This window comes from Pleurodeles waltl, chromosome 6 (assembly GCF_031143425.1).
Source record: "Pleurodeles waltl isolate 20211129_DDA chromosome 6, aPleWal1.hap1.20221129, whole genome shotgun sequence".
Lineage (NCBI taxonomy): Eukaryota > Metazoa > Chordata > Amphibia > Caudata > Salamandridae > Pleurodeles > Pleurodeles waltl.
This window is the reverse complement of record NC_090445.1, coordinates 198768018-198791834: the sequence shown is the minus strand read 5'-3', so window position 1 is coordinate 198791834 and position 23817 is coordinate 198768018. Positions and strand designations below refer to the sequence as shown.

General features: G+C 46.2%; 1 protein-coding gene across 6 annotated transcripts in view; it reads right to left on the bottom strand.

Moving 5' to 3' along the window:
* Positions 1-23817, bottom strand: part of KAT7 (lysine acetyltransferase 7) — a 683237-nt gene that overhangs the window by 212567 nt on the left and 446853 nt on the right. For all 6 annotated transcript variants that reach the window (XM_069237807.1, XM_069237810.1, XM_069237811.1 and 3 more), the window contains one exon: positions 2113-2206. In XM_069237807.1, the coding sequence (XP_069093908.1) occupies positions 2113-2206 (94 nt within the window). The remainder of the gene's footprint in view (positions 1-2112; positions 2207-23817) is intronic.

The window sequence follows — 23817 nt, the reverse complement described above, 5'->3', positions numbered from 1 at the left end:
AACCCTTTGTTGATGCCATTTTCAGGGGAAAAACCACAAGCCTTCTTCTGCAGCCCTTTTCCCCCATTTTTTTTTCTTCAAAAAAAAAAACGAAATGTTCACTGTATTTTGGCTAATTTCTTGGCCTCCTTCAGGGGAACCTACAAAGTCTGGGTACCTCTAGAATCCCTAGGGTGTTGGAAAAAAAGGACGCAAATTTGGCGTGGGTGGGCATGGGTAGCTTATGTGGACAAAAAGTTATGAGGGCCTAAGCGCGCCCTGCCCCAAATAGCCTAAAAAAGGCCTGGCACCTGAGGGGGAAAAGGCCTGGCAGCGAAGGGGTTAAATACTTGTTGATGTTTACACATGCATTTTACAATAAATAAACCTGATCAAATGCCTTTATCATAACTTTCATAATTAATGTTTCATAGCTGAAGCCTTCATGTTTGGTTTGACACCATAAAAAACACCAGGCCTGATGTACTGAACATAAACTTTCTCAAAAGACAAAAAGTGCAATCCAAGCACTCGTTTTCAGTCCAAGCACAAAATGCATATCAAATTAAATGTTATACTAAAGGGTATTCATATGTGGGTGGAGCTAAAGCCTTTCTCGCACTTGTACTTCTGAAAGCTTCTTTTCTGTTAATGACAGCGACAACTCCACTGTCAAACCAGCCCCTCCCCCCCCCCATAAAAAAATAAAACAATATCTGGTGAAGTGCCCACACAGTCCAATAGAACCTAGCACTCACCACTCGTTACATGCAGACTCCCACCCCCTTCACAAGTCACAGGAATCCCTCATACATGTCCCAGATATGGAAGCCAAGGACACTGATTATAGGGAAATGAAGGGACCATTTCTAGAGAACAACCTGTAAGCAGTCGCCCCAAAGGGAACAAATTAAAAAAAAAAAAGTTTGCCCTCACAACTGTAAACATGATGCGTCCACAGTCTGTCACTACGCAGCCTGGGTTAAGAAAGCATCAGCCACTCACCCAATAAGACTAGATTTTAGGCGTCCCCAGCCATTTGAGCTCTGATGCAGACTAGCATAGTAAAAGGGAAACCTCCAACGGGTACACGCACAGAAAGTCACTCCAGAAAACAGTTAAGTGCAGGGCGGCTCAGCTTTCACCCAAAACTCATAAATCTAATTAATGGGGCTATTCCGTGAGAAGAGCCCCGCTACCTAAATTGAGGCTTGCCAGGAAGGCGAATGTTTGTGCAACTGTACATCTATTAGACTATCCAACTTTCTTTAAGGGGTTTAGAAAAGGTCTCTCTACATGAATGGGCTGAAGCAACGTTTCAGTTGCCGCACCGCAATTCAGGAAAACATTAAGTAAAGAAGGCTGATTTGTCTGGAAATCTGAGCTCAGTTGGTAAAGGAAATTATAAGGAGTCTAGAGCCTTTTCCTAGTATAGAGGCCTGTATAAGGTTCATAATAATTATATGATCCAGTTCGATGTGAACGCTGTATTAACGTGTTTAAAATCCCTTTGAGGTGGAATAGCGCTATTTAAAAATGAGGAATGAAGTCGGAAAGATTCATTGCTTTCATATTTAGCAAGACTGTTTTCCTTACAATACTGGGTCCTTTGCATAGACGGGCAATCAGTGCTCATGATATCAGTGCTCATAAGCATGATTCCCCTGAAAGAAATAACGAGAATTCCTATTTTCCAGCTATATGGTATGAGTTTTATCAACATTGCTATGATGAAAGAACATACCACTGTGATTCAAACATGTAATCTACAGGTTCTTTGCAGTGGGTGTATTAATTTACTGAGTTGTCACTCTCAGTGTGACTCTTGAATGAATGAAGGAATGTTAGGTTTATGTGTCAAATAGCTAAGCAATTAGATGTGGTTGGAAAGGTGTGGAGTACCATTACAAAGGAAGAGTGGAGACTTTGCAATCGATTTAGTCATATGAATACACATTAGCAAGTCAGGCTTTCTATATCTAGTTAAACTAGAAAAAGTAGTGGTGGGGAAGACATTTGACAACATGCATTTTCAAGACTTGCCCAACATACAGGTCCGACAAGGAACCAAATATCAAACCAGATGAAACAATAACCAACAGCAGTTACTTTTTTTAATTGCTTTTTACTTACTGAAATCAATTAGCATTTTCCCATATCCCTGCCGCATGTACTGAGGCATCGTAAGGATACAGGAGACGTTGTAATTGAGGAATGAGTTTTTCTCCTGCAAAGAAGTGTTATACAGATTGAATTATTCACATACTGTAACTTCATGATTGACAAAACCAAATAAGGAAAAACGAGATATCACTACGAGAAATATATCAGTTTCACCATAAACCAAACAACTATTCATTCAACACATGCTCAGATTTAAAGTGAACATTGAGCCAGTGCCAACCCAGCAGCTACACCAGTGGACCGAACAAATTGGTGTTGAACACAGCTACTTCCACAGTGGACCAAACGTATGTGCAAGTCAACAACTTAACTAGGACTCCATTTCCAGAGTAGGCAGTATTGAGGATCTTTGCGTTGAATCTGACCCTTGTTTAACACGCCAGCTTGCTGAAAAACGCAAGCAATGAAAACCCTGCCTTTTGCATGCCAAAGATGTTTGTTTAAACTTCCAGCTATTAAATAAATCTTGCAGATTTTGTCTTTAAAAATGTATATTCCTAGAATACTTAAAGAAGAAACACATGGCTTTGGAGGTAGCATTTCTTTAACACGTGTAGAGCTGTGTTGCACTGGGTATCTTTTAACACGAAGACACTTATAATGCATCCATATTTATATCTAGAATACAGAACTGTATTTTAAATACAACCAGAGTTCCTCTCCAAAGAAAAAATAATCGACATATGGTGACTGGAAGTAAAAATGTGGAACAAACAGATATTGCTTTGGTAAAACATTATCAAGAAGAAAAGAGTTCCCTTTTTATAAATGACTTCCACACAAAGCTACAAACCAATAGTTACAGGTAATCAGATTAAGCAAATGCTGGAAATAAAAAGGACTGTTTGCCCAAGCTGTGCCTCTTTTCGAGTATGAATGTTTACACAGGACTGCTGTTTGAAAGTGCTGGTGTAGACCATGTAGGTGACAAAGATGTCTGAAAGTGGTGAGTTGCCTGGGAAGGTACAGTGGCTTCTTTTCACAAATGGAATATGCTCTAGGCACAGGGTGGGGTGCACATTTAGTGTTGGCATAACAGAACTGGATAAACTTCACTATACATCGTGCAAGCCAAGATTTTGATTTGCCCAAATGGGGTTTAGCAAATGTGAAAAAGAGAGTTGTTTTGGTTTCCCAACAGATTTAGTACGATCAATGTAATACAATTGTGTGCAAAGCTCTTTCTGCAACCAACTGAGATTGTGGAAAGAAAATTGGTAGGGCAATGGTTTGATTAAAATGGTACAGTGACATTTGGCAGAAAAAAAACAAGTTACTTACCTGTAACTACAGTTATCCAGTATTGGTATCTTTCATAAATTCACATGCTTGAATCATCCCCGTCGTCGAAGTGAGAGTCCCACGGTACATAAAATAGCAATAATTAACAAATACATTATTTTTCCTATAGGCTATAATGGAAATACCAGCCACTCATATAGCCTATCCAAGTCCTTTTGTGAAAAGGACCCAAACCTGCCTGCTAGCCAATCAGGCACCAGCACCCTCCAGAGAAGCTCCTTCCCTCAGATTTTCCAGCACCAGAGTGAAAAGATTATAACCTGAGAGGAAATGCGAGCGTCTAAGGGGAGGAGGGTGGGTCACATGTGAATTTATGAAAGATACCAATACTGGATAACTGTAGCTATAGGTAAGTAACTTGTTTTCTTATCCAGTATTGGATCTTTCATAAATTCACATGCTTGAATCTCAATAGTCAGCAGTACTGTTGATAAAACATACTCACAGTGGATGGAGGGTGCGAGCATAGAAATCCTTTACAACCTGTATCAAATAGCTAGCTCATAAATCTTGTATTATGAACTTCAAACATATACATAAATCTATGTACACATATATACTGAACATCCATATATATATATATATATATGGAAAATGTCACTTACCCAGTGTACATCTGTTCGTGGCATGAGACACTGCAGATTCACGTGCTGCGCATTATCCTGCCATCTAGTGTTGGGCTCGGAGTGTTACAAGTTGTTTTTCTTCGAAGAAGTCTTTTCGAGTCACGAGACTGAGGGACTCCTCCCTTTCGGGTCCATTGTGCATGGGCGTCGACTCCATCTTAGATTGTTTTCCCCGCATAGGGTGAGGTAGGAGTTGTGTATATAGTAAAAGTGCCCATGCAATGGAGTGAGTATGTATGTACATAATGTGTATAAAAATAGTATATATTTACAAATTTACAAATGTACAAGTTTCATCAACTTATAATGGCTACAGGCTCCCGGGAAGGCGGGAGGGCGCATGTGAATCTGCAGCATCTCATGCCACGAACAGATGTACACTGGGTAAGTGACATTTTCCATTCAATGGCATGTGTAGCTGCAGATACACATGCTGTGGGTAGACTAGTAAGCAGTTATCTCCCCAAAAGCGGTGGCTTAGCCTGTTGGAGTTAAAGGTGTCTGAAATAATGTTCGTAATACAGCTTGTCCTACTGTGGCTTGTTGTGTTGTTAACACATCTACACAGTAATGTTTTGTGAATGTATGAGGCGTAGACCATGTGGCTGCCTTACAGATTTCTGTCATAGGTATATTTCCTAGAAAGGCCATTGTGGTGCCTTTCTTCCTAGTGGAGTGCGCCTTTGGCGTAATAGGTAGATCTCTTTTTGCTTTATTATAGCAGGTCTGAATACATTTCACTATCCATCTGGCAATGCCTTGTTTGGATATTGGATTTCCTGCATGAGGTTTTTGGAAGGCTACACACAATTGTTTTGTCTAGCGAAATTGTTTTGTTCTATCAATGTAATACATTAGTGCTCTTTTGATGTCTTACGTATGTAAGGCTCTTTCGGCTACTGAGTCTGGTTGTGGAAAAAAGACTGGGAGTTCCACCGTTTGGTTTAGGTGGAACGGTGATATAACTTTTGGTAAGAATTTGGGATTTGTACAGAGAACCACTTTATGTTTATGTGTTTGTATAAAGGGTTCTTGTATAGTAAATGCTTGTATTTCACTTACTCTTCTAAGAGATGTGATAGCTATTAGGAAGGCTACCTTCCAGGTTAAGTACTGCATCTCACAGGATTGCATGGGTTCAAATGGTAGACCCATGAGTCGTGTCAATACAATATTGAGGTTCCACGAGGGGACTGGTGGTGTTCTCGGGGGTATGATTATTTTTAAACCCTCCATAAATGCTTTGATGACTGGGATTCTAAAAAGTGATGTTGAATGTGTAATCTCCAGATAAGCAGATATTGCTGTGAGATGTATTTTGATAGAAGAAAATGCTAGTTTAGATTTTTGTAAGTGTAATAAATAGCTTACAATGTATTTTGCCAAAGCATGTAGTGGTTGAATTTGATTAATATGGCAGTAATAAACAAATCTTTTCCATTTGTTTGCGTAACAATGTCTTGTAGTAGGTTTTCTAGCTTGCTTAATGACCTCCATACATTCTTGTGTAAGGTCTAAATGTCCAAACTCTAGGACTTCAGGAGCCAGATTGCTATATTGAGCGATGCTGGATTCGGGTGTCTAATCTGCTGTTTGTGTTGAGTTAACAGATCTGGTGTGTTTGGTAGTTTGATATGAGGTACTACTGACATGTCCAGTAGTGTTGTATACCATGGTTGGTGAGCCCAGGTTGGTGCTATTAGAATTAATTTGAGTTTGTTCTGACTCCATTTGTTTACCAGATAAGGAAGGAGTGGGAGAGGGGGAAAAGCGTAGGCAAATATCCCTGACCAACTCATCCATAACCCATTGCCTTTGGACTGAGGGTGTGGATACCTGGACGCAACGTTTTGGCATTTTGCATTTTCTTTTGTTGCGAATAGGTCTATTTCTGGTGTTCCCCAGCGTAGAAAGTAAGTTTGTAGTATCTGGGGATGAATTTCCCATTCGTGTGTCTGTTGGTGATCTCGACTGAGATTGTCGGCCAACTGGTTTTGAATCCCTGGGATGTACTGTGCTATTAGGCAAATGTGATTGTGAATCGCCCAATGCCAAATCTTTTGTGCTAAGAGACAGTTGTGATGAGTGTGTCCCTCCTTGTTTGTTTAAGTAATACATTGTTGTCATGTTGTCTGTTTTGACAAGAATGTGTTTGTGGACTATTAGCGGTTGAAATGCTTTCAATGCTAGAAACACTGCTAACAGCTCTAAATGATTTATATGCAGTTGCCTTTCTTGAAAGTCCCATTGTCCCTGTATACTGTGTTGGTTGAGGTGTGCTCCCCACCCCATCATGGAAGCATCTGTTGTGATCACGTATTGAGGCACTGGGTCTTGGAATGGCCGCCCTTGGTTTAAATTTATAGGATTCCACCATTGAAGCGAGAAGTGTGTTTGGCGGTCTATCAACACTAGATCTTGAAGTTGACCCTGTGCTTGTGTCCATTGTGTTGCTAGGCACTGTTGTAAGGGCCACATGTGTAGTCTTGCGTTTGGGACAATGGCTATGCATGAAGACATCACGCCTACGAGTTTCATTACAAACCTCACTTGATAGTGCTGGTTTGGGTACATGTTTAGTATTACATTTTGGAAGGCTTGTACCCTTTGTGGACTTGGAGTGGCAATCCCCTTTTGTGTGTTGATTGTTGCTCCTAGGTATTGTTGTATTTGACACGGTTGTAGATGTGATTTTTGGTAGTTTATAGAGAACCCCAGTTTGTGAAGGGTTTCTATGACGTATTTTGTGTGTATAAGACACTGTTGCTGAGTGCTGGTTTTTATTAACCAATCGTCTAAGTAAGGGAATACGTGCATGTGCTGTCTCCTGATGTGAGCGGCTACTACTGCAAGGCATTTTGTGAATACCCTTGGGGCTGTTGTTATGCCAAATGGTAACACTTTGAATTGGTAATGCACGACTTGGATTACAAACCTTAAGTATTTCCTGTGGGAAGGATGTATGGGTATGTGGAAATAAGCATCCTTGAGATCTAATGTTGACATGTAGTCCTGTTGTTTGAGCAAGGGAATCACGTCTTGAAGTGTCACCATGTGAAAGTGATCTGATTTGATGTAAAGATTCAGTGTTCTGAGGTCTAATATGGGTCTCAGTGTTTTGTCCTTTTTTGGAATTAGGAAATACAGGGAGTAAACACCTGTTCCTTTTTGATGGTTGCGTACTAGTTCTATTGCTTCTTTTTGTAAAAATGCTTGGACTTCTAGTTGTAACAGGTCTAAGTGTTGTTTGGACATAGTGTGCTCTTGGAGCCCATCTGGTGGCAAATGTAGGAATTCTATGCAATAACCATGTTGGATAATGGCTAGGACCCACGCGTCCGTAGTTATGTGCTCCCAGTTGTGGTAATAATCTGTAAGTCTCCCCCCCACTGGTGTTGTGTGGTGGGGGTTTGTGACATTGAAGTCAATGTTTGGTTTGTGGGGTTTTTCGGCTCTGGAATTTCCCTCTTGTTTTAGAGAACTGTCCACCCCCCTATATTGTCCTCGAAACCCTCCTCTCTGATACTGGCCCCGATATGTGGGTCTGACTTGTGAGGTGGAAGGCTCTGTGGTTTGGGCACGAAACCCCCCTCTAAAGTGCGGCTTCCTAAAAGTGCCTCTGCTCTGTGGGGAGTAGAGCGCGCCCATGGCTTTGGCCGTGTCCGTGTCTTTTTTCAGCTTTTCTACTGCCGTATCCACCTCCGGCCCAAACAATTGTTGTTCTTTGAAAGGCATATTCAGCACAGCCTGCTGGGTTTCTGGCTTAAATCCGGAGGTTCGTAACCATGCGTGTCTACGAATGGTTACTGCAGTGTTTACTGTCCTTGCCGCCGTGTCTGCTGAGTCCATAGCCGACCTTATTTGGTTGTTCGAGATAGCTTGGCCCTCCTCAACAACCTGTTGGGCACGTTTGTGGAACTCTTTGGGAAGGTGTTGAATGAGATGTTGCATTTCATCCCAATGTGCCCTGTCGTATCGAGCCAGTAGAGCTTGGGAATTGGCAATCCGCCATTGATTGGCTGCCTGTGCTGCCACCCTCTTGCCTTCTGCATCGAATTTCCGACTTTCTTTGTCGGGCGGTGGTGCGTCCCCTGAGGTTTGGGAATTTGCCCTTTTACGGGCTGCTCCCACTACCACCGAATCAGGAGTTAATTGTTGTGTGATATAAACAGGGTCAGTAGGGGGAGGTTTATATTTCTTCTCCACCCTAGGCGTGATGGCTCTGCCTTTTACTGGGTCCTGAAACACTTGCTTGGCGTGTTTTAACATGCCTGGCAGCATTGGCAAGCTTTGGTATTGGCTGTGAGTAGATGACAGGGTGTTGAACAAAAAGTCGTCCTCTATGGGCTCTGCATGCAATGCTACATTATGGAATGTATCTGCCCTTGCAACCACCTGCATGTATGTATGCAGTGCTGTCCTCAGGTGGTGACGGCCTTGCCGGGTAGCAATCAGGCCTATTGTCTGAGACCGGTGCATCATACAAATCCCATGCATCCGGGTCATCTTGGGACATCCCCGTGTGTGTCGGTGACTGCATCATTGGGGGTGTTGCTACCGGGGACAGATGTGGCGACTGTGATGGTGATTGCTGTGGCGAGAATTGTGGTGGTGTCTTTTCTTTAGCCACTTTAGCTTTGGGCTGCATTTCCGTTTCTTGGAATGCGAGCTTGCGCTTCATCTTTATTGGAGGAAGAGTTCGTATTTTCCCTTTGTCTTTTTGTATATGCAACCTCCTCTGGGTATGGTCTGGCTCTCCCATGCCCAGTTCTTGTTCGAATCTGTGACCTTGTAATTGAGTTGAAATGCCTTGTTCTTCTGCATAGGGGCCTAGTTTCGGCTCCGAGGCCGGATGTTTCGGCACCGAAGACTTTTTGACAGTCTTTTTCGGCTCCAAGGAAACCTTTTTGACTTTCGGGGTGCCGAACTCTCGGTGTCGAGTTTGGTCGGAGCTGGTATCTCGACCGGAGTCTGATGTCTTCGGCTGCTGGGAGGCCTTTTTCGGTGCCGATGTTTGGTCACCGTGTTTTCGGGTTAAGCCATGGCCTGTTGGCGGTGGCGTCCCCTTGGCCTTCATTATTTTGGAGTGAGTTTTTGCCGGGGCAGGTTTACTCACGGTTTGCTGCGTCTTCAGGTGGTCACTCTCGGACTCGTCCGAGTCCGAATCTCGAATGGAGAATCTCTCCTCTTCTTCGACGTCGATGTGCCAGGCCGGTGTCGACACCATCTGGAGTCTTGGAGCTCTTCGATCTCGCAGTGTTTTCTTGGATCGAAATGCCTGACAGGCCTCGCAAGTATCCTCTTTGTGTTCGGGGGACAAACACAGATTACAGACCAAGTGTTGGTCTGTATAAGGATACTTTGCGTGGCAGCTGGGGCAGAAGCGGAAGGGGGTCCGGTCCATGAGGTTTGAAGATGGACGCGGTCGGGCCGACCAGGCCCCGCCGAGGAGTGGAAGCCCCGAAGGGCCGCCGGAGCTCTTCTTTCTTCGGTGTCGATGTGCTACCACTAACCCGGTACCGAGCGCAAACAATACCGTCAAATTTCCCGATGGATAACTATCTTTTCCGAACCGAAATACGGAGCGAAGAGGAACACGTCCGAACCCGATGGCGGAAAGAAAACAATCTAAGATGGAGTCGACGACCCATGCGCAATGGTGCCAAAAAGGAGGAGTCCGTCGGTCTTGTGACTTGAAAATACTTTTTCAAAGAAAAACAACTTGTAACACTCCGAGCCCAACACTAGATGGCAGGATAATGCACAGCATGTGTATCTGCAGCTTCACATGCCATTGAACATATATATATATATAAATAAAATAAAAACTACATACATACATATATAAAAGCATGTCAAAGTATATTGCATAGCAATTATGGACTATTTGCATATCAGTTTCTACACAACCAAGAAAAGGTCTCACCTTAATGAAAGAGATGACGTAGAACAGCTTGTCCAACTAGAGAGTCAGTTCTCTGCAAGGACTCCAAACAATAGTGCTGCGTAAAGGAGTGTGCAGTCTTCCATGTCACAGCTTGGCATAGCTTATCCAGGGCAATACCCTGAAACAAAGCAGCTGATGTGGAGACTGCTGTCGTGGAGTGGGTTCTCGGGCGCCTAGTCAACGGTTTTCCTGCTTTGGTGTGACAGAATTGAATTGTAGAGGAAATCCACCAAGCTATAGTGGCCTTGGTGACCCCTGTTCCTTGTCGTCCAAGAGAATAAGATACCAAGAGCTGACTTGATTGCCTGATTTGTTTGGTACTTTGAAGGTAAAATTTAAGGCATCTTTTGATGTCCAAAGAATGCAGAGTTTTTTTCTGCGATTGTAGTTGGATTTGGAAAAAAGGTTTGTAGTATCACGGGCTCATTGAGATGAAATGAAGATGGCACCTTGGGAATGTATCTGGGGTTCGTCCTGAGCATAACAAAGTCATCCGAAAAGACCAGAAAAGGTTCTTTAGTAGGAAAAGTCTGTATATCACTGACTCTCCTGGTGGAAGTGAGAGCAAGCAGGGTTGCCACCTTCCATGTGATGTACTTGAGTTCCGCCCTGTGAATAGGTTCGAAAGGAGCTTTCATGAGCTGGGACAGGACTATACTGAGATGCCACTCTGGTGGAGGTAGACGCACCGAGGGAGGCCTTTCATGAACTGCTTAATGACTCTAGATGAGCCGATTGAGGGCATCTCAGAGGAGCGCCTATAAGAGGCTATAGCTGCTAGGTGAATCTTGACGGATGCATGGCAAAGACCAGTCTTTGAAAGTGTGAGAAGGTATGAAATAATCTGTTCAGGCTTAATTTGTAACAGGTGGAAATTGTTCTGAGAGCACCAAACACAAAATCTCTTCCACTTGAGTTTGTACGTCTTATTTGTGTTTTCTGCTCGTGCCCATGATCGATGTTCATACCCTGAAACTCTCGGAACTCAGGAGCCAAGCATGCAATTGAAGAGAAGTTGGATCGAGATGAAGAATTTGACCCTGATTCTTTGTGAGAAGGTCGTGGCTGCAGAGAAGGCGGACTGGATTGGCCACAGACCGGAGTAGAAGCTCTGTGTACCAGTACGGTCTGGGCCATCTGGGCGCTGTGAGAATGATCCTGCAGCATTCAGACTTTATTTTCCTGAGGAGTCTGGGGATCAACGGGATGGGGGAAAAGCGTAGGTAAAGATCTCGGACCATCTCATCAAAAGAGCATTTCTCCACGACCCCGGGAGTGGGTATCGACTGACATAGAACTGGCATTTGGCGTTCAGGTTGGTGGCAAACAAGTCTAAGATCGGTTGACCCCAGCGTTGGAAGATGCCGTCGAGTATCTTCTGGTTGAGTTCCCACTCGTGGCAGTTGTCGTCCGTCCTGCTGAGAGAGTCCGCTAGGGCGTTGTTGACCCCTGGCAGGTGCTCGACCCTGAGGCGAATATTGTGCAGTGTGAGCCAGTCCCAAAGAGACTGAGCTTCCCTTGAGTGGGAGAGAGAGATCTTGTTCCTCCCTGCTTGTTGATGTAAAACATACTTGTTGTGTTGTCCGTCCTGACCAACACTGAGGACCCTGTGATGTGTGGAAGAAAAGCCTTGAGCGTGAGGTGGCTCGCCTTCAATTCCAACAGGTTTATGTGCATTCCTTTCTAAAGATTTGACCATCTTCCCTGAATGCGCATGTCTTGTGAATGGCCTCCCCAGCCTTCCAAGGAAGCGTCTGTGGTGATGATAAAGCCTGTCATTGGTGTTAGAAACGTAAGACCTTGGGAGAGATGGTTGGTCTGAGACCACCACTTCAACGCCTGGCAAATTCTTGGCGTGACAGTTAAGTCGTCAAAGGACCCTTGCGACTGGGTCCATTGGAGCTGTAATTCTTCTTGTAACGGTCTCATTCTCAGCCTTGCCAGTCAAACTAGGACGATGGCGGAGGAAATCATGCCTAGAAGCGACTTGAACAGTCGCACTGACACAAACTCTTTTGTGGAAATTCTGACAGCTAAGTTGATTAGTTTCTGCTGCAGTGCCGGAGTGAGGTATGCTTTGTTCTTGATGGTGTCTAATTCTGCACCCAGGAAGACTCTTCTGCATGAGGGAAGTATGACCGACTTCTGTAGATTTACTGTTAGCCCCAAACTGCAAAATAACTTCAAGCAAGCGTTTGTAGCCCTGGAGGCTATTAGTGGAGAAGGAGCTTTTATGAGCCAGTCGTCCAGGTATGGAAACACCTGGAAACCCCTGCTGCGGAGAAAACCTGCGACTGGGGCAAGGCATTCGTGGAGCTGACCTCAGACTGAATGGGAGAACTCTGAACTGATAATGGGCACCGGCTACAGTAAAGCGGAGATATTTGCGATATTTCTGATGTATTGGTATGTGGAAATAAGCATCCTGGAGATCCTCTGTTGTCATAAAGTCTCCAGGATTGAGAAGGTGCAGGATATCCAACAGCGTGATCATCCGAAAAGATTGTTTCCGAAGGAACTTGTTGAGTTTCCTGAGATCTAGTATCGGTCTCCATTCCCCTGACTTCTTCTATATCAAGAAGAAATGGGAATAGAATCCAAGACCTCTTTGCTGAACTGGAACTTTTTCTAATGCTCCCTTGGTAAGCATAAGGAATACTTCCTGCTGAAGCAGACGAAGATGGAACGGTCTGGATGTTCTTGGTGGATGATGGGGTGGTTTTTGTATGAATTCCAGGGTATGACCACTTGCCAATATATCCAGCACCCATTTGTTTGATGTTATGTTATGCCACTCCTGGATGTAGTTGGAGATGTTTGCTCCTATTTGATGATAGTGCGAACATTGGGGAAGCATAGCCGGTGCCTCGTGAAGATCATTGCTTTCTGGGTTGATCTCTGTTTTGTGAACCCTGTCTTCTCTTTCTTTCCCTGTCTGGCGTATGAGGCCGTGGATGGTTGCCTATACTGTTGTTGATAGGATGGCCTACATTGGGGTTGCTGGTACTGCCTGTGAAAGGAACCTCGAAATTAGGTAAATTCTCTTCCTCTTGCACTGCCAAAGGGCTGTTTCCGGTACTGCAGGGTACCTAGGGACTTGGCAGTGTCTGTGTCGGTCTTGATGGCCTGCAGCGCATCATCTACGTGCTTGCCAAAGAGAGAGTCCCCATTGTAAGGCATGTCGAGAATTCTGGACTGCACTTCCGGTCTGAAAGATGTGGCCTTGAGCCAACCTTGGCGGCGTAACACCGCGGCACCAGCCAGCTGACGAAAGCCGGTGGGGGCTATATCTAGAGCGCAGTCGATTATCTCCTCCGACGTACGCTCACCTTCTTCGAGGAACTTCCGTGCCTCTGCTTGCTTGCAGGGATGAGATCAATGAAAGGATGCATATCCGACCACATTTGCCGGTCATAACGACCCAGGATTGCCAAGGAATTTGCTGCTCTAACAGTAATTGCTGACATGGAGGAGAATCTTTTGCCCACAGTATCTAATCTCCTTCCTTCTCTGTCTGGAGGAGGAAAGATAGGCGTCAACGGGTTCTTAGAACGCCTTTGAACCGCTTGTGAAATCAGAGTCAGGCTTTTGGTGACCAGTGAGACATGCCGGAGAGTCCTGAGTTGCCTTGAATTTCTTGTCCAACTTTTGAGGCACTGGTGGGACTGTTGCCGGGTTGCGCATGATCTTGGTACCCTCGCTCCATATAAAGTCAATAATGGGAATGGACCTTACTGACTTCCTTGACTGTTCCTTAAAATCATGAAGGAAGCATTCCGACTGAGAGACAGATGTTGGAAGGTGGAAGCGTGCAGCAGCCCTGTCCATTAGATTGTGGAAACCACCTATATCCTCGGGTGGAGAATCTGAAGGGCAAGGAGGTGGTGGAGAGGGAGTGGGGAAATAAGTAGTCATCCCATTCCTCAGTCTGATGCTGTGGGGTAGACATCTCTCCTTCTTCCTCTTCTTCCCCTGAAGTGGAACCTTCATCTCCGGGAGGGGGTGCGGGGGTCAGCTAAAACAGAATGAGGTGTCATCCTGGGAGTAGCTGGAGGGACGTTTATTGGTGTAACAGGAGAAGCTGGCAGTGGTGGTTGATCTTCTGCTATAACTGGGAACCTCCTCCTATAATCCTATAACATTGATTGTAAGTCCTGGATTAAGGAGGCAGGCATCTGTATAGAGTCTCTTGGCTGAGGTGGTTGGTAATAGCGTTCTTGATGTGAGTAATATGGTTGGTATTGATCATACTCATCATTGTCTGCCCTCTTCCTGGTATTTAACGTGTAAATGTGATGGGCTGTGCGCATCTCCAAATGGACCCTCATCCGATTCCTCCCAGTCCAGTAGATGACTGGGTAATAAAGTTGACACTTTGCTTGGCGACGTGTCTGTAGGATAAATCTCCGATCTGGGCAAAGATGTGATCTTGACCATGGCCCAAAGATCAGGAGACCTGGAAGAGGTAGGAATAGCCTCTATCTGTCTCACAAGCACCAATGGCATAGTAGATGGTGTCAATGATGATGGTGCCGTCAACGGTATTGTAATCAGGGATGATTTTTCCATCGACGATGGTGTCGACGACAGTGGTCTCGTCGACGGTGAGAACGCCGACGACGCTGTCGTTGGTGGTGTTGTAGTCGACGGGGCTTTTGTTGACTGTGTTATCAACGACGATGTTGTCGTCGACGAAGAAGTCGATGTTGTTAACGACGCACTCCGTTCTGGAATCCTCGTCGACGGAGGTTTGATAGAGGAAATAGGAGCCCTTACCGTTGACGTCAAGGTAGTCGTCGCCGACGATGGTCTCGTCGACGAGGTGGTGGAGATGGTAGATGTAAACATCGTCGTCGTCGCGGTCGTCGATGGTGGTGTCGTTGACTTAATTTGAATGGTTACCTTTCTAGAGGTAGAAGGCTCAGAGGAAGGAGAAAGACGGTGCAACTCCTTTTGAAGGGGGAAGGATGGCTCACAGGAAATTTAAGTCTGTAAGCCTTTTCCATGATGCAATTTCTGCCTCTTTCTAGATTTTACTGCCTGGCCCAGGTCCTCAGATTTGGACCTTTTGTGTGGCCTTTCTGACCCACTCTCCTCACCTGAAGTACAGGATTTTTCCTGTAACCATGTCAGAAGTCTACCCTCACGGTCTCTGAGGGGTTTTGTGGAGAAAGTACAACATATCTTGCAGTCCTTCACCTGGTGTTGTGGGTAGAGGCAATACAAGCAGTCCTTTTGTGGATCATCCACATGGAGCCTTTTCTTTCCACAGGTCTTGCAAGGGCGGAAAAGGCCTTTTCTAGAAGAATCCAAAAAGTTTTGAGTTCTCTGAGAAAAAATGCTTCTGAAGAAGTAGAAAAACTGAGCAGAGCTCAGGGAGACTCCCTTCACACGACATGCAGTAGAAAATCTGAGGGAAGGAGCTTCTCTGGAGAGTGTTCTAGAGGGTGCTGGTGCCTGATTGGCCAGCAGGCAGGTTTGGGTCCTTTTCACAAAAGGACTTGGATAGGCTATATGAGTGGCTGGTATTTCCATTATAGCCTATACGAAAAAAATTTATTTGTTAATTATTGCTATTTTATGTACCGTGGGACTCCCACTTCGACAACGGGGATGATTCAAGCATGTGAATTTATGAAAGATCCAATACTGGATAATCACAGAATTGACCTCAAGACGACCTGATCCTTGTAAACTTAAATTAAAGATTTTTCTTCTGTTAAGGCTTGCTAATGAAGGACGTAACCAACCAAGAAGGCTACTTTCCATAAGGAAAATTGCACTTGAAAGGAATGCAACTACTCAAACAGGGTTGCCATGCGTCAAGTAGGTTCTAGATGAGGGGTCCAAGAAGGTACTGGGGTGTTTAGGTGGGATAGCTCTTAAGACCCTCCTTGCTCACTCTTACCAGTGGAAGCTTAAATAGAAAGCATCTGTGCTAGACCTGACATTTGTAAATGTAACAAGTAATGTCTTGAAGCCTAAATAGAATGATAGTCTCTAATGAGACAGTAGCATTTAAATATTTTCCATTTTGCAGGGTAAAAAGCTCTTACATTAGTGCTTTCAGCCTTCTGCAAAATGAGCATACTCTCCCTCATGAAGTTATAAATATGTCAACTCTAATATCGTGGGTAGCAAATCAAAAGATTGTCTTGAGGTTTAGGTGTCATACCTGCTCATGATGCTGAGTTAGGCCTCTTCTCAGAGGTAACTTCTTTTGTGGGTGAATGGACAAGTCTTAGCAATGAGTACCATGTTTGTCTTGCCTATGCTGGAGAATGAGCCTCATTACCACAATGGTCTGATTTTCCTGACTAAGTAGAGAATCTGAAGTAACGGAGGAAAAATATAAGGGAATATCGATGACTAATTCAATCATAAAGCATTGACAAAGGGCTGAGGATGAGAGTACTTGGGAGGCGCAGCTTGGTCGTTTTGCATTTTATGCAGAGGTGAACGGTTTGACGCTGGCTGTTCTCTATTTCTGAAAGTATTGCTGATGTACTTGGGGATTTATCTCCCACTCCTCTTTTTTGATGAATCCTGTGTAACACGTCTGTAAAGTCTTTGTCCACCAATGGCAGATGCTCTGCTAGAAGCAAAAACTGATGTCTGGCTCACTGCTACATCATTTGTGCCAGCATTGGCAATGGGAGTGGATGAGTGCCCCTTGCTTTTGAATGTAATACACTGCCGTCATATTGTCATTTTCTATAAGGACTTTCTTGTTGCAAATTACTGCATAAAATGTTAGATCTAAGAAATTGATATGCAGTTTCTGCTGTTGCTCTAATCAGATAACCTGATGATTCAGGCTAACTAAAAGCCTCCTGCCCCATGAGGAAAGTATCTGTGGTAATGATCACCTGCAGCTGAGGGTTAACAAATGCCCTGCCCAGAAACAAGTTCTTTTTGTTCCACTATCTAAGATTGATGATGAGAATTTGCAAAGCACACTATTACTCTTAGAGGTGTCTTGGCGCTGACCTTAACAGAGGAGTGGGTGAAAGAATTGGTGAGAAGAAATATTATGATGGAAATAAAGGCTTTTAGGAATTTGCAGAAGAGAACATGGTTGTGTCGTGTGCAAAGACTGCGAGGGAGGAGTTCTAGTGTTTAGGTCCGAGATAGGAAAAAACATGTCCATGTCTTGAGCAGCATATCCTGGTGACTATGAGTAGATAATAGGATGCAACGTGAACGGTACTAGTTGAAACATAAGGAGGAATTCTGCATGGTAAATAAGGACTGAAACTATAGACTGCAAAGTGACTACAAACTTAGTGGCACCCTTGTGTACTCCTCTTCCAGCTCCCACCCAGGGACCATGTGCCAACTTAGACAGCATCAATACCCCAAATCCCCCGATCCTCACCTCCAGCGCCTACAAATCTGCCCTCAGTTGCTATCTTCAGCAAATCGGAGCCACTAAATGTTCTGCTCACTAATCACTCACAAAGCAGCACCAACAGCGACAAGGAAATCTTTGCCATAGTTAACAACATCACCTCTCCGGCAGCAAGCTCCATCAGTTTAACTTCCACTCAGGACCTCTGCACCCAGCTGTCACTATTCTTCAGCAACTAGATCACCAGTGTGCATGACAACTTCAAGCCCCAAATGGATTCAAACCAACGCCCTCCTGCAGTTCTCAACCAACTCCAAGAAGACTACCCTGACCACCTGCCCCATATCCACCACTCAATAAATAGTATCAGCCATGCAGTCCATACACTCTGGAGCACCTTCAGATCCCTAACCTCATCAAATCTTCAAAGGACTGGACCCAGTCAGCACAGCCTTTACTCAGATCCTGAATGACTCACTCATTACAGCCCCCCACCCAGGCGCCTGGAAACATGCAACAGTACTTCTCCTCAAGAAACTCAAGAAGCAGAGCCAAAGACACCACCCAACTACTGGTTTATCTCCATGATACCTGGCAAAAGTGATGGAAAAGATTGTTAATGCTTGGCCGTCCACCTCAATGAAAACCCACCTCCTCGACAGCATTCAATTCGGATTGAGGCCCAACCACGGTAAAATGCTGATCACAGCACGAGGATGATCACAGCCAGAGGTGATACCGTAGCCCTCATCCTACTGGATCTTTCTGCAGCCTTAGACACTGTCTCCCATCCTACTGTTATTTAACAGCCGCACTAATCCGGCATCCAAGGACCAGTACCCCACTGGATTTGCTGCTTCCTGACAGGTCACATTTAGTCAGTCAAGCTAGCTGCCTTCATCTTAGAACTCAAAAGCGGAGTCCCACAAGTACCCTCTCGCAGCCCCACCTTGTTCAAAACGTACATGATCCCACTCACCAGAATCAACTGCGTCCACTGAATCAACATCATATCCTATGCTGAAGAAACACAGCTCATACTTTCTCTCAGACAAGACGTCAAACACCTGGACTTATTTCTACACCTGCATGACCGAAGATGCCAGATGAATGAAAATCAAGTGCCTCATTGTCAACACAAAGTAGACCTAAGTAATAATCTTCAGCAAAGACACCTAGCTCAGGGTCTCCACCTTATGGCCTGCTGAACTCGGACCCACACCCCAACCAGCAACCTACATAAAGAACCTTGGAATAGTAATTGACAACCAACTCACCTTAACCGGCCAAGAGAAGGCAGTCTCAGTCTCCTACTTCCACACACTCAAGATGCTCAGGAAGAACTTCAAATGAATCCCCACCAACACTTCTAGAACTGCCACCAAGCCATCATCCCCAACAAACTGAATTATGGCAATGCTCCTTATGGCAGAATCAACGCTCAACTGACCAGAAGACTCCAGACCACACACATGCAGGAGCCAGACTCACCCTAAACCTTCCACTCATATCACCTTGCATTTATAACAGCTCCACTTGCTATGATCTCCTCGTGCACACATACAAAGTCTTACACAAAATTGGGCCCACATACCTCAACAACTAGATAAACTTACACAAACCTAACAGACAATTCCACTCAGCTGGACTCATAGTTGTACCATCCCCATCCACGCCCATGTACACAGAACCAGGTCCGGAGGCCATGCCTTCTCCTAAAGCCTGGAATGACCTGCCACTGTACACCAGAGCCACCTCCTCAGTTCTTGAGTTCTTCACAAAACTGAAGACCTAGTTCTTCACCTAGCTCATACAGCTTCTGCTTAAGCACCAGGATACCTTCCTGGGTGAGTTGTCAGCAGCATTAGCAATGCCAATGGCCTCTTGGCTAGGATTGGCATTGCCTCTCACTGTGTTCCATATGGAATTTTAAAAAGAGTCACACCTATTGAGGAAAAAAAGTTATTTATTTGGCATGCTCTATAAATCCTAATATAGGTAGGTTTGACGTCACTTGCTTAGTGAGTGATACATACTGCTAACCGCTTTTGCTCTTGATCAGTCAGTTGTACAGAAATGAAGACATGAATGGCGCTGCACGCAGAGGAGCTCCAAACATCAGCAGGCAATTTATAAGTCCAACTCTGAGGTGTTGTGACCTTAAAGTGTAGCGATGATGCACTGATGGATGGAGATGTGTGTAGGAAAGTCACTCTTTTTGGCATGGTTACCCCCACTTTATGCCTGTTTATCACTGTGTTTAGACTGTTTCCCTGGGATCCTGCTAACCAGGACCCCAGCGATTATGATCTCTCCTCTAAATCTGGTTACTTTGGTACCCTTCACACCCCACAATTTGCATACTGGTGTACCCCTGTAAGTACCTAGTATATGGTAATCAGGTGCCCAGGGCATTGGTACACCACAGGCCCCCCCCCCCCCACCACAGGCCCCCCCCACAGGCCCCCCCCCCCGGGCTGCATCATGTGTTATGCCACCCATGGGAACCCATGCAAACTGTGCCTGCAGGCCTTCCTTTGCAGCCTGTGTGAAAAGGTGCATGCACTCTTTCACTGCTGGTCACCCATATGGTAGGCCCTCCTAGCCCAGGGGCTCAGGGTGCAGGTCCTTGTGTGAGGGCACTCCTGCATAAGCAGAGATGCCCCTAGGAACTCCAGTTCCAATGCACTAGAATTTGTAAGTGCTGGGAAGCCATTTTACCTGTGTACTGCCCACAGGTCCAGCTACATAATGGTAACTCTGACCCTAAGCAAGTTGGTATCAATCATGTCGGATTTATACACCAATACTAATGCCAGTATTGGTGGCATAATTCTATGCACTCTGGGGGCTCCTTAAAGGACCCCCCAAGTATTGCTCCTACCATTCTTCCAGGGTTTGCAGGCAGCCCACGCTGCTTCAGCGCCTCAGACAGGTTTCTGCACTCCTGCTGCTTGACCAGCTCAAGCAGGGGAAGGGAGAACAAAGGATTTCCTGTGGTAGAGGGGATGCAACACCCTCTCCCTTGGAAATAGGTGTTACAAGGCTGGGGAGAGGTAGCCTCCTCACACCACCAGCTTGCTCGGAAGGGCACATTTTGTGCCCTCCTTGCATAATCGGGTTTGCACAAGTTCAGTTGTGGGCATGGAACCACACAAACGAAAAGGGAGTGGCAACTCCCATGTCCATCACCTCCTCCAGGTGGCCACTTGATTCTGCCATCTTGGAAACCAGATGTGCAGAGGCCCCTGGGAGCTTCTGGGTGGTCAGGACAGGTGACTGATGTCAGTGACCCTCTCTGATAGGTGGTCACCCTGCAGAGTGACTAAACCCCCTGTTAGGGTTATTTAGGGGCTCCCCTGCAGGTGGGTCCCCAGATTCGGCATGCAAGACTCGACCAGGACCCCTCTGCATCAACCTCTTCTGCACCTGGTCATCGGAACCGCTGCTGGACTTCACAGGAACCAAACAAGCCTGCAACTCCCAAGACAATCTTGCATTGCAACATTGTTTTTCCAGCTCCTTCCAGCAGTTGCAAAATTTCCACAGCTGTTCATCCTCTGGGGTGGGCAACGCTTCAGCTGCACCAAAGAAGCAAGAAGGAATCTCTCTTGGAGTGAAGGAGTCACTCCCCTGCATCCGTAAGCACCTAAGGCTACGACATCTGGATGCTGGGATCTTCTGGCAACCGGCAACAGGAAGAATCTCCAGCACAGGTGGTGGCCTGGAGAGCTCCTCTGGGTCCTCTCTACCTGCTGTCCCAACTTGGGAGATGGTGAGCCCTTGCCTATTGCTTCAAGACTGTACCCCTGTTCACCATTACTCTTGCAGCAACTAAGGCTTGTTGACTCCTGCTCTGAGGGACCTTCAGGCTCCAAGTAGCCCCAGCATTCATCCTTGCAAGGATAGCATCTCTCCCTTGCTGCTCCAGCGACGTGGGACTCCTCTCCAGGTGTGCTGATTGGGCCTCACTGCAACTTACTGTGCCTGCTGCCAGGGGGTTGTCTGTGGGGGCTGCAACTGCTTCTGCTGACTCTCTAGACTGCTGAGGGTCAGTCCGGACTCTCCTATAAGGGAACTTGCTGGTCCTCTTCTCGGCAAATCCTCTTCTGCCCAGATTTGCATTTGCCAAGGCCTGTTAGTGGTCCTCCTGACCGCTGATCATCTGAGGCCTGTGTGGGACATCTGCCGCACGACTCCAAGGACCTCTCTGCAGCTGATCTTTATCTTCCATCATTGACCCCGATCTTCATCCTGCCCCCCCCCCCCGGACACTCCTGTGTTGTAAGGAAATGCCTCCTTGGCATGGTTACCCCCTGACTTTTTGCATTTGCTGATGCTAAGTTATGATTTGAAAGTGTGCTGGGACCCTGCTAACCAGGCTCCAGCACCAGTGTTCTTTCCCTAAACTGTACCTTTGTCCCCACAATTGGCACAACCCTGGCACTCAGATAAGTCCCTTGTAACTCGTACCCCTGGTACCAAGGGCCCTGATGCCAGGGAAGGTCTCTTAGGGCTGCAGCATGTCTTATGCCACCCTAGGGACCTCTACCTCAGCACATACACACTGCTTCACAGCTTGTGTGTGCTGGTGGGGAGAAAAAGACTAAGTCGACATGGCACTCCCCTCAGAGTGCCATGCCAACCTCACACTGCCTGTGGCATAGGTAAGTCACACCTCTAGCAGGCCTTACCGCTCTAAGGCAGGGTGCACTATACCACAGGTGAGGGCATATGTGCATGAGCACTATGTCCCTACAGTGTCTAAGCAAAACCTTAGACATTGTAAGTGCAGGGTAGCCATAGGAGTATATGGTCTGGGAGTCTGTCATGCACAAAACACCACAGCACCATAATGGCTACCTAGGTTCATGACAGATTAAAGAATATCACCTGCAGATAATGAGGGTAGGGACCGTTGCATAGGGCAGAGGTTCCCAAACTGCACCGTGGCACCCTAATGCTCATGGCTAATTTTGGCTGGATATGTCCAGCTCCAGGCTGAGGGTGCAGAAACAGCAAACAGATGCAGTAACCGCATGGCCCAAGAGCAAACAAATATTGTGAAAAGAGGGAGTAGACATATGCTTGCATTGCTCACACTATTCTACATACCTTAGTCCCAATTTTCTTTCTGAAAACTGGGAAGTTTGGTATCAAACTTCTCAGCAAAGAAAATGCACACTGATGCCAGTGTGCACTTTATTGTAAAATACACCCAGAGGGCATCTTAGAGATGCCCCTTGAAAACATACCCGACTTCCAGTGTGGGCTGACTAGTTTTTGCCAGCCTGCCACACACCAGACATGTTGCTGGCCACATGGGGAGAGTGCCTTTGTCACTCTGTGGCCAGGAACAAAGCCTGTACTGGGTGAAGGTGCTTCTCACCTCCCCCTGCAGAAACTAACATCTGGCGGTGAGCCTCAAAGGCTCACCCCCTTTGTTACAGCTCCACAGGGCATCCCAGCTAGTGAAGATGCCAGCCCCTCCGGCCACTGCCCCCACTTTTGGCGGCAAGGCTGGAGGAGATAATGAGAACCCAGTCATGACAGCCCCTAAGGTGTCCTGAGCTGAGGTGACTCTTACTTTTAGAAATCCTCCATCTTGTAGAAGGAGGATTCCCCCAATAGGATTAGGGATGTGCCCCCCTCCCCACAGGGAGGAGGCATGAAGAAGGTGTAGCCACCCTCAAGGACAATAGCCATTCGCTACTGCCCTCCCAGATCTAAACGCACCCCTACATTCAGTATTTAGGGGCTCCCAGAACTGAGGAAGATAGATTCCTGCAACCTAAAGAAGAAGGACTGCGGACCTGAAGCCCTGCAGTGAAGACAGAGACGACAACTGATTTGGCCCCAGCCCCCCCGGCCTGTCTCCCTACTTCGACAAAAACTGCAACAGTGACGCATCCAACAGGGACCAGCGACCTCTGAAGCCTCAGAGGACTGCCCTGCATCTAAAGGACCAAGAAGCTCCCGAGAACAGCGGCCCTGTTCAACAAACTGCAACAAAGAAGCAACTTTCAAAGACCCCACGTTTCCCGCCAGAAGTGTGAGACTTTCCACTCTGCACCCGACGCCCCCGGCTCGACCTGCAGAAAACAAACACCTCAGGGAGGACTCACTGTCGACTGCGAGCCCGTGAATAGCCAGAGTTGACCCCCGGGAGCCCCCACAGAGATGCCTGCAGAGGAAATCCAGAGGCTCCCCCTGACAGCGACTGCCTGCAACAAGGAACCCGACCCTGGAACCAGCACTGCACCCGCAGCCCCCAGAACCTGAAGGAACCGCACTCCAGTGCAGGAGCAGCCCCCAGGCGACCCTCTGTCTAGTACAGGTGGTGGCTACCCCGAGGAGCCCAACTGGTGCCTGCCTGCATCGTTGAAGAGACCCTCGGGTCTCCCCATTGCTTTCTACACAAAACCCAA